The sequence below is a fragment of the Osmerus mordax genome, chromosome 18 (genome assembly GCF_038355195.1).
Source record: "Osmerus mordax isolate fOsmMor3 chromosome 18, fOsmMor3.pri, whole genome shotgun sequence".
NCBI lineage: Eukaryota > Metazoa > Chordata > Actinopteri > Osmeriformes > Osmeridae > Osmerus > Osmerus mordax.
The window spans coordinates 13,151,580-13,168,237 of NC_090067.1; the positions used below are offsets into that span (position 1 = coordinate 13,151,580).

The 16,658-nt window shown below is 46.0% G+C and overlaps 1 protein-coding gene across 1 annotated transcript in view; it reads right to left on the reverse strand.

Annotated features, from left to right (window-relative positions):
- Positions 1–11,889, reverse strand: part of LOC136962541 (oxysterol-binding protein-related protein 10-like) — a 15,962-nt gene extending 4,073 nt beyond the window's left edge. Inside the window, exons 1-3 of the mRNA XM_067256333.1 lie at positions 11,400–11,889; positions 5,127–5,302; positions 1,000–1,079 (exon numbers count right to left, since the gene is read on the reverse strand). Of these exons, the coding sequence (XP_067112434.1) occupies positions 1,000–1,079; positions 5,127–5,302; positions 11,400–11,665 (522 nt within the window). The 5' untranslated portion in view covers positions 11,666–11,889. The remainder of the gene's footprint in view (positions 1–999; positions 1,080–5,126; positions 5,303–11,399) is intronic.
- Between the last annotated feature and the right edge of the window lie 4,769 nt (positions 11,890–16,658).

Consider the following 16,658-nt stretch of genomic DNA (forward strand, 5'->3'; position numbering starts at 1 on the left):
CTACCTGCGCGCTCTCTGCCCCTGCACTCAATGAGGTTTACTAGTTTTGAGGGATTGGCTTTGAAGGGAGCGGGTGGTATTTAGTTTTGAATCGTGTCAAACAGAAGCTAAAATAACTTGCCTAACCCAGCTTAAGTTGCTCGTGGACACCGGCATGTTGTCAGCTTTAGCTGACTGTAAGCTTATAGTGAATGTCGACATTAGCTGAATGTGTTCGCATATTTTGTTAATTTTAAAGTAACAAGTGACAAATAGCTACCGTTAGCTTTTAGCTAGTTTGGGTTCTGTTGCTACAGGTAACGACTTACCGCTGGTTCCATAAAACTTCCGCGTTTAAATGAAGTTGTTAGGTACGTTCGACTTAATGCAGCGCCGGCGTCGCCTGCAGCCGCCTGCAGCCCAGCTGACTTGAAGCAGCCAATGGCATTCTCAGCTTCAAGGCAGCCGGCTGCTGTCGGCGCCGCTGCATGAAGTCGAACACACCTGTCTAGTCTCTGCACAGTGTTGCCAATTTACTTAAATTTGGTTTGGATTTACTCATCATTTAATCTTGCGTCTTTATCAGCGTCCTCACGTAATCTTTCACCTTTTAGCAACTTTCATAAGTGAGAAGCCTACCTCAAAAAGAGCGGCTAGCTAGCAACCTGTAAGCAATGTGAGTACGCAACATTGTCACTGGAATATTCAAATACAAAATACCCCTAGATGTTTATTCCAAGCAGCACCAAAATGAATAACTAGATGTATTAGGCTACTTTCTGTACGTGGTTTTAATGTAATTTACCTGGGCAGTGCCTTCAGAAGTGAGAAATCACCACTGTACTGTAGCTAGCATGTCGTGTGTGCAAGCTAAAAGAAGTAGACTATGAATCTGGAGAGAGCATTTTCTGTCACTGCTTATCTGCTCATCCGTGAAAACAGGTGTAGGAGCTTGCCTGTGGCTACATCTGTAGTCGTGATCATGTGACTGTGTGTGTGTGTGTGTGTAACCATACACACCTTGGCACTGCTGTCTGAGTGGCGTCTGGCACAGGCTTGAAGCTGGTTCATCCAGAACTGCTGCTCTTTGGCGTCGGACGCTGAAAAAATAAAATGAAACCGTAAATTCCCCCAAACGTCATCTTCGAAAACAGAAACATAACATTCTGAATCATCAGTCCATTTCTTTCACACTTGGATTAAAGGCAAGTCATTAAGCAACGTTCACTGTATGTGTGTGCCCCTTATGTGCTAATATCACCTGTGAAAACCAATTACATTAAGATCAAAACTGTAGCACTAACCATTAGATAAAACACCGTAAACATAATGAACCAGATGTTGGGGCTATCTTTATAATCTGTCTGACAAATGTACACAGGAATAAATATCTGCTATCATAACATGCATATAGTGGTGGGAATACTGACAGCAACACCAGTCTGTTGTAAGACTGGTGGCTGAGCGGTGAGGGAGTCGGGCTAGTAATCGAAGGTTGCCAGTTCGATTCCCCGTCATGCCACCTGACGTTGTGTCCTTGGGCAAGGCACTTCACCCTACTTGCCTCGGGGAATGTCCCTGTACTTACTGTAAGTCGCTCTGGATAAGAGCGTCTGCTAAATGACTAAATGTAAATGTAAATGTAAGACAGTTATTTTCTGACTGCCTACTTCAAGACATGTCTTTTATTATGTTAATGATCGTCTGAGAGAGCTTTGTCAAATAGAACTTGATGTAAACTAAGCTACTACTAAAAGTGCTACTACAGACACTCTATTGGTCGAAAGGCTCTGGTCACCAATCATGTTGGCCCGTCTGGTCATGGAGGCTATTAGGTGTAGTTCGTTTGTAAGTCCCCATCAATCCTGAAACAATTGTGACAGCCACTGTTATACGGCGCAGACTTCAAGATACAACGAGGTAGTAGACAATTCAGAAGCTTAAGTCTCACAAGACTAGCTTCCCTGAGTCCCGACTGCAATAAAATTATTGCGTCTCCATGGTAACAATTCATGAGATAGCAAACGAAATACTTCATTAGCTGAAGTATTGTTAGCATGTACCACGATTGTCTGGAGTTTCTGGAAGTGATTAGCAGAGACAATAGATTAATGTTTAAATCTACTGAAGTGGATTTTAAGGAAATGAGTGGTCGTTTCCTGGAAGGCTGGAAGGAATTAATTTGGCTTGTGTCAATCACTCTTGGTATCTGAACATCTTTATAGAGACAAGCCTTTCTCTTTTCCTCTCTCTTTCTGTCTCTCTCGCTCTCTCTCTTTGACTGAAAGACGGCATTCACAGTGAACACCTGTAACAAGATAGCATGACCCCTACTTCTCTCTAGACCTTTACAAAAATCTCACACACAATCATCTCTCTCTTCAGAAACATGTCAATTTCCTAATGACTAGTGCGCATTTAGATCAGCTGCTCTCCCCCTCGCGCTGTATACAAGCATCTCCGTGATTAAACATAATCAGCTGACTAGAAGGAACAGAGGTGAATTTGGCAGCGCTGCGCGGCTATGCTAATTCGCACCTGTTTGTGTGCTGAAAACACAACGCTGATGCGAGCCACACTCGCTAGCTAGTCATTAGTTCAGCGGCTTGTCCGCGTGCTCCGGTCTGAAACGTACAAAAGTGGGAAGAGGCGCCAGGTTCCGATGTTTTGCTGTTGTCGTCTCCGTTTCGCTTGTCGAATAAACTCAACACCTGCGCTCCTAAAGTGGCTATGGATCATATCCTGCCCGGCTCTGCCTCCTACACAACGAACAGCGACAGCCATGTTGTCATCAACACATCTGAATGGCAATATGTGCTTAGCCCGGAGGTGATTCAACGCAGTGCCGTTTCCAGCACATGGCGCCCTAGGGCAAGCTTCACCCCGGGTCGTACATTAGAGGGGGTGGGGGGGGGCTGCATATTGAGGGTGATCGCAGCGTTCGTTTGGTTAAACACGCAATTTCAGGCTTGGGAAACTGGTGCTCCCCTCTTCATGGCGCCCTAGGCGTCTGTTTATCTTACTTCTCCACCAATGACCGGCTCTGATTCAACGAGAAAAACCAGGCCCTTAGCCTAGTCACAAAGCTAATATCGCCTCATTCCCAGTCAAGCGTTGCAGCACCATCCCTATGTAATTACACTGATGCTAATTGCAGTGATAAAGTGGATGTTGTTAGTCATGATGATAGTCCGAAACAGTCATCTGCTGGGGAATCTGATTAAGGTGAACGGGGGCTAACGTGACAGGGCGCTTCGACGACTGGGTTCAGGATAGATGGAGCCCATTCAAGCGTATGCGGCTTCTGAAGGACCAGTTACTATGGGGCAGTATGTCTTGGAGTGAGTTTAATGGACTGTGGTGAAAACATTACCGTTTTTTTCAATAAGTAACCCAGTCTTGTCAGATAGAAGATATAATGTTCATGATTTGCCTCACACTGAGTTTGATGTGTGCTTAAAAAATGTAAAATTAGAAATATATATATATTTTTAAATGATACAATTCCTGTTTTTATGTGCACCATCAAATATCCGTACCATTAAGATTCACAAATGCTTGTAATATGCAGTTAAGCCTTCCGCTCAGTCCATTTAAACACGTTGAAAAAGGCCTTTAACCTTGTAAATGTCTGGCCTATCTCGAACCGGACGTCATGTGGTCAAGCGTTTTATTTACCATCTGATCACTGAAACATGATTAAAACCCGCTGCTTTTCTTTATCCTTAAGTACTACCACACACACATTCCTCATGGTTGTGCTCTGAACATGAATTGTTCTCTGTGTTATTTTCCCCTCCATATAATGACCTGCCAGGTTTCAATACCAGCAAAGGCCTGATCCTGGTTTACAGCCTCTATCAGATCTGAGAACTCCCAACGGCTCAAATACACATTCTTGAATTCACAGAGAAGTTATTAGAAGTTGAGATCAATTGAGGCCCTCCAGAGAGAGAATTAGAGAGAGTAGCTAGTCCCACCTATTTCCCAGAGCTGTGGGGAGGGTGTGGAAATCTCTATGAGAGGGGTTATCACAGGATATCAGCCCGGGAACAAAGGTTACAGTCACGGCCTGGGCTGGTGTTAAATCCGGAGGGGGGGGGGGAGGCTGTAAGAGCTACGATACAACTTTGTAGTCCACAAAGGGAAATTTGTCTCCAGGACTCCATGCTGAAATTTATCCCCGTCAAAAACATCAACACCAGTCAGAACAAAATAATTGCATCAGGCGATTTTAACTGAGGTATGTTCGGGGGGGGGGGGGGGGTGAGGTTGGTGGTTGCCAACTCACTCAAGGCTGTTGAAAAGTAAACATTTCCTGGTTGAACTTTGAAATTTTCTTTTCTGACGGAGAGAGGCCCAGACAACGTTTCCATGGAATCCATGCCGAGTTCTACGTCTCACAGACTAATCTTTATCAATTGCCTTTTAATAAACAACCAGCAATGCAGGTCCTTCTATTTAGAGAAAGACCATCTCCAGCTTAAGTTCCTGATATTTAATAAAACATTTAGCCTTTAAGAAACTATATATTCCAACCAAAAAAGTGTATTTTATGTATCCTTCCTCCCCACTTGACTCACTACAGCCTTGTTTCACTGTGGGAATATTCCTATGGACTTACCACAGGGATCACTGCGCCATTCTTAGGAATATAGGGCAAGTTATTCCAATACCTCCCTCTGGGAAGGGGACATTCCAGGGGCTGGAGTTTGAGAGTGTCTCTCTCGGGGATGGCTGGTGCTCTGACATGTCGGAGTAACCAGTAGGACAGTCACCAGGATACGGAGCTCACGAAAGCTCACAGGCAGTGGCCGTGACCAGAGAGGATCTCTACTGACAGGGGGGGGGGGGGCCTGGGGTTCTTGGGGAGGGGGTTTAATGGGTGGGGTTGAGGTGTGTTGGTTCTTGACAGGGGATCTCTTTTGACAGGGGTTGGGGGTAGGGTGGGGGATTAGTGATGGGAATAGCATTTTGCATAGCATAGCTTTCACCCTGTCCTGGTCCATATCAAAGTGTGCGTTGGTGTGGCTCGAGCACGTCAGATGCTTCAGTGTTGTTTATGGGCGTTGTGTTTCCATGCAACCACATGACTTCTCATCCACCTCCCATTCACATTCCCCTCCAGGCCTGACCAAGGGCCCTACCTCGAAGTTTGTACAGCTCTCCGTTGACCGAGTTGACGATGAACATGTGTGGTGCCTCGTCGCTCGGGGTTACAGACGCACCAATCATTGGCAAGGACCCTCTTGGCTTCTGGCTCCTCCCCTGCTCATTGACGAAGTACTGGAGCTGCCCCAGCTCTGGGTCCAAAACAAAGTACCTGCAGGGAAGGGAGGGGGAGAGAGAGGGGGGAGGGAGAGGGAGAGGGGGAACAGGGAAAGTGAGGAGGGATGGGGTGTGGAGGACAGGAATAGAGAGGATGGGAGGGGAGGGAGAAGAGGAGAGGGGAGGGAGAGAGGGAGGGATTATGGGACAGAAGGGTAAAAAAATATATATATTAGATTATTGTTCTAAACATTTTGAGATGCACTGTTTGTATGTTACTGCAAGTCAGAGTTCTAATTATAGGTGAACTTTTTCCACATTACTGGTGTATGTAGCCTGTCAATGTCAGGGAAAGTGAAAGAGGTGAACACACGAATCGTATAAGTGTCCGATGGAGGGAGTGAGGGAGGGAGGGAGGGAGGGAGGGAGGGAGGGAGGGAGGGAGGGAGGGAGGGAGGGAGGGAGGGAGGGAGGGAGCACGCGACAGAATGGGATACATCATGAAAATAAAGAGTGCGATATCGAGCGAGCCGAGATATTCATTGTGCATTTCTCGTTGTTCGTTCTCGTGCTATGACAGCCAGTGGGTGTAGTCGCATATGAACTCCTCATCTAAACCGTCCCTGACGTTAGCCAAGGCATTGTCATCAACACCTACCTACCAGCCAAACCTCAAATTACCACAGAAGCCATTAGGCCGGGCATCTTGAGCGAAGCTCTCAGTATCTGATTAATGAATATCTCACCGCTACACTTAATTGAAACTTTCTCCGCCTGCAAGGGTGCTAAAAATAAAACACACACAGAAGGAACTATGTTGGCATTCGCATCAGTATCCTCATAGCGCCAACCAAACTATCTGTGGCACATGGACAAGTAGGCCTAACATTACTAGACTACCAAGGCGTGTCCACACTGTCGGTTGACCCCATGTACAGCCATGTTAGCCTAGGGCAAGCTGTTGTTAACCAGAGGTTCTCTCCCTGGTGATCAATGCCGTCTTTCCATGCACGATTAGAGTGGCGGTATTGACCAGACTCTGGAACAAGCCGAGCAAGTGCTCAACGGTCAATACCACCCACCCACGGCACAAACAACACAATACTACATTAACAGGCTAGGCTTCGCACTCGATCCTTGAGTATGTGACCGCCAAAATACATAAGAATTGACCACAATGCACGAACGTGCAAAATCTCTCTTCCTCACAAAACGATTTGGGACTTTACTGTGAAATATTCCTTAATCCTCAACCTTTTTGGGAAGTGATCCCAAAACCTCAACTAGGTCTCCTCCTACTCCTACACACACACACACACAGACACAGGCCGACTAGCCGAGATAAATGTGCGGGACAGCGAACTTTGTGCCTGCGTCAGTTCCTCTCCGGCCCAGTCAGCAGAGCGGAGGATTTACCGTTGACCTCTGGGCCGGGTAGCCCTGTATCTGAAGTGAAACACGACGCGGCTCCTAAATGTGATGGATGGGAATGAGACGGATAACTCTCTGGTGGTTCGATGTCCGGACAATAGCAAAAACACACACACAGACACTCACTTGATTGTGTCAAAAACACATCTTGTATCACGTTAATAATCACCACAAAATAAAGATTAAAAGTAACTTGCTAGTTACGTAAGCCGTGTTGTTATGCTATGAGGCTGGAACGGAGTCGATGGGTCAAGCCACTCAAGGCTGCTTCAAACATCTTCGCTGGGTGGTAAATTATAAAGGCAGAAATGTCCCAAAACACATATCTTCGGAAAAAAAGAAGAAACTATGACCTATTCAGGTCTCTCTGTGGGACGTTTTCCATCCACAACTGTATGAAATTCCCAGCTCTGAGGAGAAGCCTGACACCCCTGTTTCAGAGTCCTTGAATAAAGCTTTCCGAGTGAGCGCAGATGGGTCCTAATTGGACCACGGCGTTACTAAGGGCCCCTGGTTTCCAGGCTGCTTCTCCAGGGCCAGCAGGTCACACGTGGACCGGAACAGACCAGCTTAGCACCAAGACACTCACACAGCTTTGATCAATGGAGCCCTGCGCAGGCACATCAGACCTGCTTTCCCTCTCCTCTTACCCACCTCTCGATCTGCCTCTCCCCTCTCCTCTTACCCACCTCTCCATCTGCCTCTCCCCCCTCCTCTCCTTCTCTCCACCTCCTCTCCCTTTCCTCTGCTTCTCTCCACCTCTCCCTTTCCTCTGCTTCTCTCCACCTGCTCTCCACCTCTCCCTCACCCCTCCTCTCCTCTTCCCCACATCTCCCTCTCCCCCTGCTCTCCTCTTCCCCACATCTCCCTCTCCCCCTGCTCTCCTCTTCCCCACATCTCCCTCTCTCCCCTTCTCTCCACCTCCTCTCCCTTTCCTCTGCTTCTCTCCCCCTGCTCTCCACCTCTCCCTCATCCCTCCTCTCCCCCTGCTCTCCTCTTCCCCACATCTCCCTCTCCCCCTGCTCTCCTCTCCCCCTGCTCTCCTCTCCCCCTGCTCTCCTCTTCCCCACATCTCCCTCTCTCCCCTTCTCTCCCCCTCCTCTCCCCCTCATCTCCCTTTCCTCTCCTTCTCTCCCCCTGCTCTCCACCTCTCCCTCATCCCTCCTCTCCCCCTGCTCTCCTCTTCCCCACATCTCCCTCTCCCCCTGCTCTCCCTTTCCTCTGCTTCTCTCCCCCTGCTCTCCACCTCTCCCTCATCCCTCCTCTCCCCCTGCTCTCCTCTTCCCCACATCTCCCTCTCCCCCTGCTCTCCTCTCCCCCTGCTCTCCTCTCCCCCTGCTCTCCTCTTCCCCACATCTCCCTCTCTCCCCTTCTCTCCCCCTCCTCTCCCCCTCATCTCCCTTTCCTCTCCTTCTCTCCCCCTGCTCTCCACCTCTCCCTCATCCCTCCTCTCCCCCTGCTCTCCTCTTCCCCACATCTCCCTCTCCCCCTGCTCTCCTCTCCCCCTGCTCTCCTCTCCCCCTGCTCTCCTCTTCCCCACATCTCCCTCTCTCCCCTTCTCTCCCCCTCCTCTCCCCCTCATCTCCCTTTCCTCTCCTTCTCTCCCCCTGCTCTCCATCTCTCCCTCACCCCTCCTCTCCCTTTCTTCTCCTTCTCTCCCTCACCCACCCCTCCTCTCCAGAAGGCACATCTGCAGAGAAATGATTCATCCCTTTGCTCCCCCTCTCCCACTTCTCTCTGCATGGGGAGAGACTTAAATAGAAGCTACAACCAAGATTGTTGCGATCCGTTCTCGGAACGACATCGGGAACGCTCTGTGGCTCAGAGAGAGGAGAAGCACACGGTGAGGAGGACAGGAGCGGTCGGTCTAGTTGCCTGTGAGGAGGTATAATCTTTCAGATTACATTTCACTGTAACACACACTGGTGGGAACGCTTTTTTTAATGAAAAAAGTACAAGGTCTTTCCAGTCAAAGAAAACGGCATTTCAACAAAAATATATTTGTCTTCATTCGATAGTAAGTCTCTTAATGATCATTAAGATAGTGAAGAGACAAGAGCTGAAAACAGGATTGGAGAGGGCATCTGGAAATACTGTCCCATTATTATCTTCGTAAACTCATCAGTGCAGTTTCTGTGGTCACCTTGGAAACCAGCCCTCAACCACAAAGAATGTTCAGACCTTCCAGTTCTAGTTCAAACAAGCAACTTTTGAGGAGGAGTGACAAAGAAAGAAAATAAATAACTATTGTACATTTGTACGCTGCTTTAGATGAAAGCGCTATATGAATGAATCCCGCAGCGACTGTCTTCACATCAAACCACAAGTTGATCGGATCACAGTGGCTGAACTGTATCTAAGCCAGGCAACAATTAGTCCGGCCCTGCAGCATTAACTGTTCATCATGTACAGCCGTGTACATGATGAACAGTCGTGGTGTTTTGAGGAACATCTGTTGAGGAACAACAGTCTGCATCTCCTGTTGGTGTTTTGAGTCTTTGCACTGCAAGGCATTTGGTGTTGGCGCAGAGCAGATGCCCTGTGTGCCACAGTACACACATTAATCTTGCCTATAATGAGAACAGTGGGCTGCAGCATGGGGTAGTTTACCTGTGTGTGTGTGTGTGTGTGTGTGTGTGTGTGTGTGTGTGTGTGTGTGTGTGTGTGTGTGTGTGTGTGTGTGTGTGTGTGTGTGTGTGTGTGTGTGTGTGTGTGTGTGAACAGTAATGGTAAGTCACCCTCCCATGGATCCTGAAGGAACTCTGAAGTGAAAGGTAGAGTAGCATTCACACCGTGTGTGTATGTGTGCGTGAGCTCATGTGAGTGCTGTGTTCTCAAAAAACACATGCCATTGTATGCGTACACATGCCAAAACCCCTTCACAATTAAACTATCCCCCGCGTTTACAGAATTAAACCCTGTTCATGAGTGCAGCTACATACAGACAGGACGTCCATGTTCCTTCATCACACACGATGTGATGGACAGGGCTTGTAATTACTCTAGCACTGTACCACTCAGTGTCCTGGATATTATGAAACACTTTCTACACAGCAGAAGGTTCCAAGCTGTTGTTATGAGGCAAAAAACAAGAACGAAGAGAAAGATCTTCGTGTGAAGTGTTCCAGTCGTCAGTATCCATCCTGTACAATATGACATTACTGCTTATTTCTTTTCCCCCTCAGTGAAAACATTCTATCCCTGGGCACTAGGCAACAATCGTCTTGACGCTGAGGAAACGTCTTCCCTCACAAAATACCAGAAATTGTAGAAATTCCTAACAAAATTCCAGCAAAATATCTACTACACGGTCTCCTACATTATTGAAAGCCCCCCCCCTACCTGTGTGAAACAGAATCATCATCTTTCCTTTCAAGCCTAAACATAGCAACACACAAAAGCTTTAAGTTGCTTATTGTATCTAATCGCACAATGTCAAGAGGGAGCTGGAAGTGCTGTAGATGAAGAGAGTGACTTTCAAGAGCCGGGGGCCACTCTCTGTGGAAAGCAAAGTGGCCTAACAGTAACATTAGTCAAATGACCCCCCAGGCCTGCCTTTCATCTTCCTGACTCTCCTTTTTCCTGCTCGCTCAATTACAGACTCCTTTGATTTCGTCGAAAGAGCTGCGTTATTTTTCCTTCATTATAAAAAACGAACAAAAATTATATGAAAAAAAGAGAAGTGTATCGTAATCCTGACATGTTAAGATCGAGTTTTGCCTCACTGGTTGCCGTATCTGTCTGGTTCTGCCTAGCTACACGGTTAACTCAGGCTGTCAATCATGGCACCGGCCCAGTTGGTTGAACAAAAAAGTAGTTTCTTGGTGAAAGCCAAGCCTGCCAGCCCTTTGAAACTGAATAAGGAGGAATAAACACCACCAGTACAGAGTACAGAGGCAGCTGATGTCTACTTGTGCTTGGATGGTGAACTGCACAGCTTTAAAAACAAACTGTCATAATTTAAAAAGCTATATTTGACATCCACAAACAAAAGTTGGATATGCAGTAAATGTTGGCGAGATGTCTCTCTCTCACACACACACACACATCTGTGGGTGTGTGCTGTCTAATGTGCCTACTCCTCCTCTTCCTCCCCACACACACTAGCCACCAGCCACGACAACCTTCACACCAACATCCACTTTAGCAGCCTACTGTGTCTCTTTCCCTTTCACCTCCGCTAAGCAGCATTGCAATAACAAGGCACCACTAGCAGAGGCATTTAGCTAATAAAATGACGATCCTGACACAACATTGTTGTGTGTGTTCACAGCCACACAGACGCCATTAAGAGGGCACTGTAGATTCATCCTGATCTGGGTCACTGTGTAAACTTCCACCCTAGGATTTCACAACTCCGACATGCCGGATACTACGATGTGAGGGTTCTAATAGCCTACTGGTGTGATGTCTTACATTAGTTGGAGTAGTCGGACTCCATGAGAATAATTTGGTATTTACAGACAAACGGATAATCGCAGAATGTTGTTACAGGCCCACTCCAAACAGTTGTTAACTGTGGTTGCAACCCAACTACCAAGATCTTACTAAGTCACATAGCTTTAACATCTTTGACAATACTTTGGGATACCAGTGTCAAGTGATATTGCTACGTGGATGACAGCAAAATCCTAAACATTTAGCCTATCCATATAGCCTATACTGTAGGCTACTGTTGGTGCGGTTTCAATTAAATCATTGCTCGCTATGTGACTGCTTACCTGTTCTGCCAACCTTGAATCAGGTTGGTGTATTTGCACAGCACTCCTTCTAACTGCCGTTTTTTCGCTAGTTGCAAATTCATGCTGTTTCCCAACACACCTCCCCGACCCCCTCCTCCAACGGCCGAGCTACCGAGTGAAGCAGACCCGGGGCTGTGAGATCCAGTTCGTCCGATCTTTTTTGAAGAATTGCCCCTGTCCGAGGGCAGGGAACCGGAGTTCGTTTTATTTGTCCCAGGATGCGGACCGCAGATAGTCTTCTCCATACTGGCGACGGGACGGACGGTGCAGGACGATTTTGCTAGAACATAAGTGGTAAACAATGCAAAGTACGTCTTCTGACCTACACGAAAAGCATAAAATATGCAATATCCATGTTTCGCTGGTGTTTTGACCGTCCCCGTTTGTGCGAAACATTCATATTACTCGCAGATGAACCGAAGACTCCAGTACTGCAGTTGCGAAGCACCGTGACTCTCCTCCACGTAGGCTACGTTTTTCTGTTGCGAGTCAGACACTCCCTCCCGACCTCCCGGACCAACCCCCGGATATTAGAAATCCGGCAGTATTCCACATCATCACAACCAAGAACATGCTGCAATACTGAGAGCGTCACTCTGGATAAGAGCGTCTGCTAAATGACTAAATGTTATAGTCACACATGTTTTTTATCGCTTTGCAACTGACTGGGCTCAGTTGAGACTTTATAAAACCATATAAACTATACCAATAAAATATAGTCCTACGTAGAACATATAGACTAGCGGTAAGCAACGTGTAAATAGTTTTAATTTCGTTAGTTAGTGTAGTTGTAGTGTATATTAATGTCACTTTTTTTGGTCAGACTTGCGTTTAAGCATGCCTCTTTCAATAAAAATAGGCCTACATATAAATTGGTTGTCACGAACTTATTTACAGAGGTGATAAAGAGACAGATTACATCTGATAAGATCTTAACCTATTTTGAATGATACCACCGTAAACAAATTACAGGACAGAGCTGTCAAATCAAACATGGGGAGCCAGCTTCCTCCACAAGACACTTAAGAAAACCCAAGAATCCTGGATGGTCTGTTGAGGCAGAGAAAACAGAGATCAATAAAGAGAGGGGGGGGGGGGGAGAGAGAGAGGGGGGGGAGGAGAAAGATAAAGAAGGGGGGAGGGTGGTCTTAGGCTAGAGTCAATAGTTTGTTAAAAGCATACTCTGCAGGTCAGACCCAGGTCAACTGCATTTTACTTCGGAAGAGAGACTATGACAGTTGTTCCCAGTAGTGTGAAACCGACTTGGTTATTTCAGATGAATTAAATTGGTTTTTATATATTTTATGTATTTCTTTCCTTTCGGCTCCGTTGGAAGTCATCATCGTCGTGGATACAGCAGGCTGTCGTTAGTGAGAGCTCAAACTCACTCATCCCTAGCTCAACACAGAGCACATTTTTAGTTTTATTGATTTGTAACGAGTGCAGGTACATTGGATTCATTTGTACTGCTCCTCTTGACAATCCCTAGCTCACTATTGACCCTATAACAATAATTGAAACCCCTCAAAATACTATTGGTCCTAACCTATATGAGCTGTTATACAACAAAGGTAAGAATTAGAAAAATGTAGCTAATCATTTCGAACAATTCACTGACAACATTCTTAGTGGTTCTGCTTGTTATTCTCAGTCATGACGGACAAGCACAACAACTATACATGTAAACCGGTAGGTTTGTCTGTCAACGTTCTCACTGGTCTCCCTCGGGGCGTCATGGTAACCCAGGCCTCACTGACATGTCTCCCGCCTCAATCCCGGGCCTGTGTCTGTTTGCCTGTTCAGATGCCCCAAGGCTAGAACCTGTCAGAGGCCACAACATGTCCCTCCACAGAGCGCATGGATCATCACAGAGGAGGTCAAATGCTGGCGTCTCTTAAATCTCCCTCCTAAAGTCTGTGTTTATGGTCCAGAGAGAGAGGGAGAGAGGGAGGGGGAGGGAGAGAGAGAGAGGGGGAGAGAGAGAGAGGGGGAGAGAGAGAGAGAGAGAGAGAGAGAGAGAGAGAGAGAGAGAGAGAGAGAGAGAGAGAGAGAGAGAGAGAGAGAGAGGGGGAGAGACCAAAAGACTGTGAGCTTTAAAGGAGCGTTGCTGGTTTACTGAAGAAAACGTTTTGTGGAAAATGTGGACAGGTTGAAAGGTAGGATCAATGTGACTTATAGTGTAGCTGTTAGACAAGCTCCATATTCCTGCATATGCTCTCGGCAGTATTTACATTTTACATTTAGTCATTTAGCAGACGCTCTTATCCAGAGCGACTTACAGTAAGTACAGGGACATTCCCCCAAGGCAAGTAGGGTGAAGTGCCTTGCCTAAGGACACAACGTCATTTTGCAGAGCCGGGAATCGAACCGGTAACCTTCAGATTACTAGCCCGACTCCCTCACCGCTCAGCCACCTGACTCCCTGTATTTAATTGTTTTTTGTTTTTCATCAACACACCTCATCACATTGCGATGTGTGGCTTCTTCTGAATTTTCTACACGCACTATTTGAATGCCACTTTGTATGAAAGCATCTACTAAATGAGTAAAAGTGTTCAAACGTATAAATACTATCTAATGCTTTAGTGTCAGCCAGTTGCAGGAATGCATCCCATCTCCTTAATTAAAACCAGATAAACTTTAACATCAAAAATCCAGAGCTGAACTTCTAAACAGACTAATGCTCCATCAATCACAAGAGATAACTGTGTCACAGAAAGTGTCTGTGTAAACTATCAAAACAGCAGTTTGTACTCTGCTTGACTCCCCCCTCCCCCCTCCCCCCTCCCCCCTCTCCCCTCCCCCCTCCCAAATGCTCCCTGTCCATGTCTGGAAATTTCCAGAATAACCAAAACAATAATCTACGTGTGACATAATACCTTGGCATGACAACATTCTCTCAAAAAGTGTTGCAAGCACGAAGCTGTCTGGCTTAAAAACAGCACAGCTGCAACTAATTGGTGTACAGCGTTGTACAATGTACTGTATGTGTAAATTAAAACAAAAACAGGACTGAAAACAAATTGTACAAAATCGCATTGTGCCTAAAATAACAAACAACTTTTTCTTTTCTTTTTACTAAATAAATGAATTTTGAATACATGACTATGAAATTTACTGAATAAATGAATATAGATTACATGAAGAAAACCTGAACCAAAACTAGCCTGCCAACCACATCCTGAAAACACAACTGAAATAGCGTGTGGGATTGAAACTGAAGGAGATATAAGACATAAAAGGACCGTATTACACAGTGGTGTAATACGGCCCACTCAGTCAGTTACCCTGGAGGTGAGCTCCTGGGTTCTGCAGCAACATCAGGTCGTCACTGTAAGCAGAGAGACAGAACGACCTTCTGCCTGAACCTGCATTCCCAGGGAACAGACGGATCCGATTAGCATCACACCTGATCTTCTTGTCCCTGTCGACAAGGACATGAACCAAGACAATCTCCCAGTTTGTTAGTTTTATATGTATCTGTCGCATTTGTCGCATCTGCCACGTGCCAAAATAGCTTTAATTTGTCTAATGTCTCCGGGGCGAAAGCTTTCTGCTCTGAATGTTCGGTTCCTGAATGAAACACAAAACAAAACTAATTTTAGAAAAGTGGTTGCTGCTCTGGTCTGATGAAGGAATGTTATATTTTATAATAGCAAGGTCAGATCTGGTGATGTCTGCTGGATCTGGCAGAGGATTGCACAATCCACTTTTTTTGTTTTACAAAGACAGGCAAATTCAATTTGTTTGTACGTATGTGTGTGTACATGCGTGTGTACATTTGTGTATGTGTGTGTGTGTTGGTGCATGAGTGTGTGTACTTCCTCTGAATGTGTGTGCGCTCGGCTGGCTTTCCTGCAGGCACACCATGTCTACAGGATCGAAGGCTAGAGCCTGCATATTCATCAAGGTAGGCAGCAAAAAAAGCAGAAAGACTAGTTTTATGGTGACAACGGATGGGCTGGGAGACAAGGTATTTCATGTGCCAGCTCACAGTGTCAGGAAATCCTGGTAAATCACCCATGCTGAAGGGACTAGCCACTGTAGTCTCCACCCAGGAGGAGGGTTCGCCTGACCTCTAAATCAAGTACACACCACTTAGTAGATATCTATTCGTGAGATCACTCACCCGCGATGGCCACACTACACCGTTGCACCTAAATCTACCTGCTAGGATATGACAGAGTGGAATTTTTTTTATTATTAAAAGGAGTCTTTCTGTTTGCCTCTTTTGCGGACTCTATCAGTGTTCTTTGTGTGCGATAATAATTTGATAAGGATACAAATAGCACGGTATGTTTCCAAAAGTTGATCTTCCCCACCCCCCCACGTACAACTGTTTGGTCATTTAAAGCTCTTTTCGTTCCCTCAAGTTCATCAAAAGAGTATTTGCCAACACTCGATATATAAGATGGCATTTGAGGTGGGAGTTATAATGTCAACTTGTCTTTAGCCATGCCCTTCGAGGTCAGTCTGTTTTTCCACAAAGCCAGGAGGATTAACAAGCGCAAGGTCGGTTTATGACAGCCACTCCACTCATTTGTTCTCCCTAGACTCTGTTATCTCTCAGTGAACACAAAAAGGACCCCAATTACAGTTGGGATTTGACACTTTTGCTGTCTGAACACCTCCAAGGCCAGGCATTTCAAAATGGGACAATTAAAGTTAATTGGAGCCCCATTCGTGTTATTATTATAACATGTTATTATTCTTTTGAGAGTGTGCCGATGACGACAGCCTAATAAACTTGGAGGAGATGGTGAAAGCTCTTTGGCTGTAAGCCTGTCGATTGACTGCAGTAAGACACACTAGCTGATTCAGAACTTGAATTTGAGAAAAGTTCTGAAAGTTAAATGTTGTTGTTGAAGACTGTTGAGTTATTTCTGTTTCATTCTATTGATAGTTTTGGACAGTTGAATGTAGTTTCCCTTCCTTAATTGACTGAAAGAAAAGTGGGTTAATCTTGAGTCTGCTAAGTTAGGTATGTCACCAACGACATCTCTACAAAGGTTTTGGGTTATTCAGAAACCTCTTGTTATCCCAACTGGTAGTTGATTATTATGTTATATATCTGCAGTTATGATGTTCCTAGTTTAGGTTGCGGTTGATAGAGGCCTAGGCCATACTACATCTGGTCAGGATCTCCAAACCAATCAGCTGTTGCCTCATTTTTAAAGGGCGGTTGCTAGGAAGAACTTTAGAGCCATCTACTGGTGAGTCACAGCAGCCTAAAGGAAG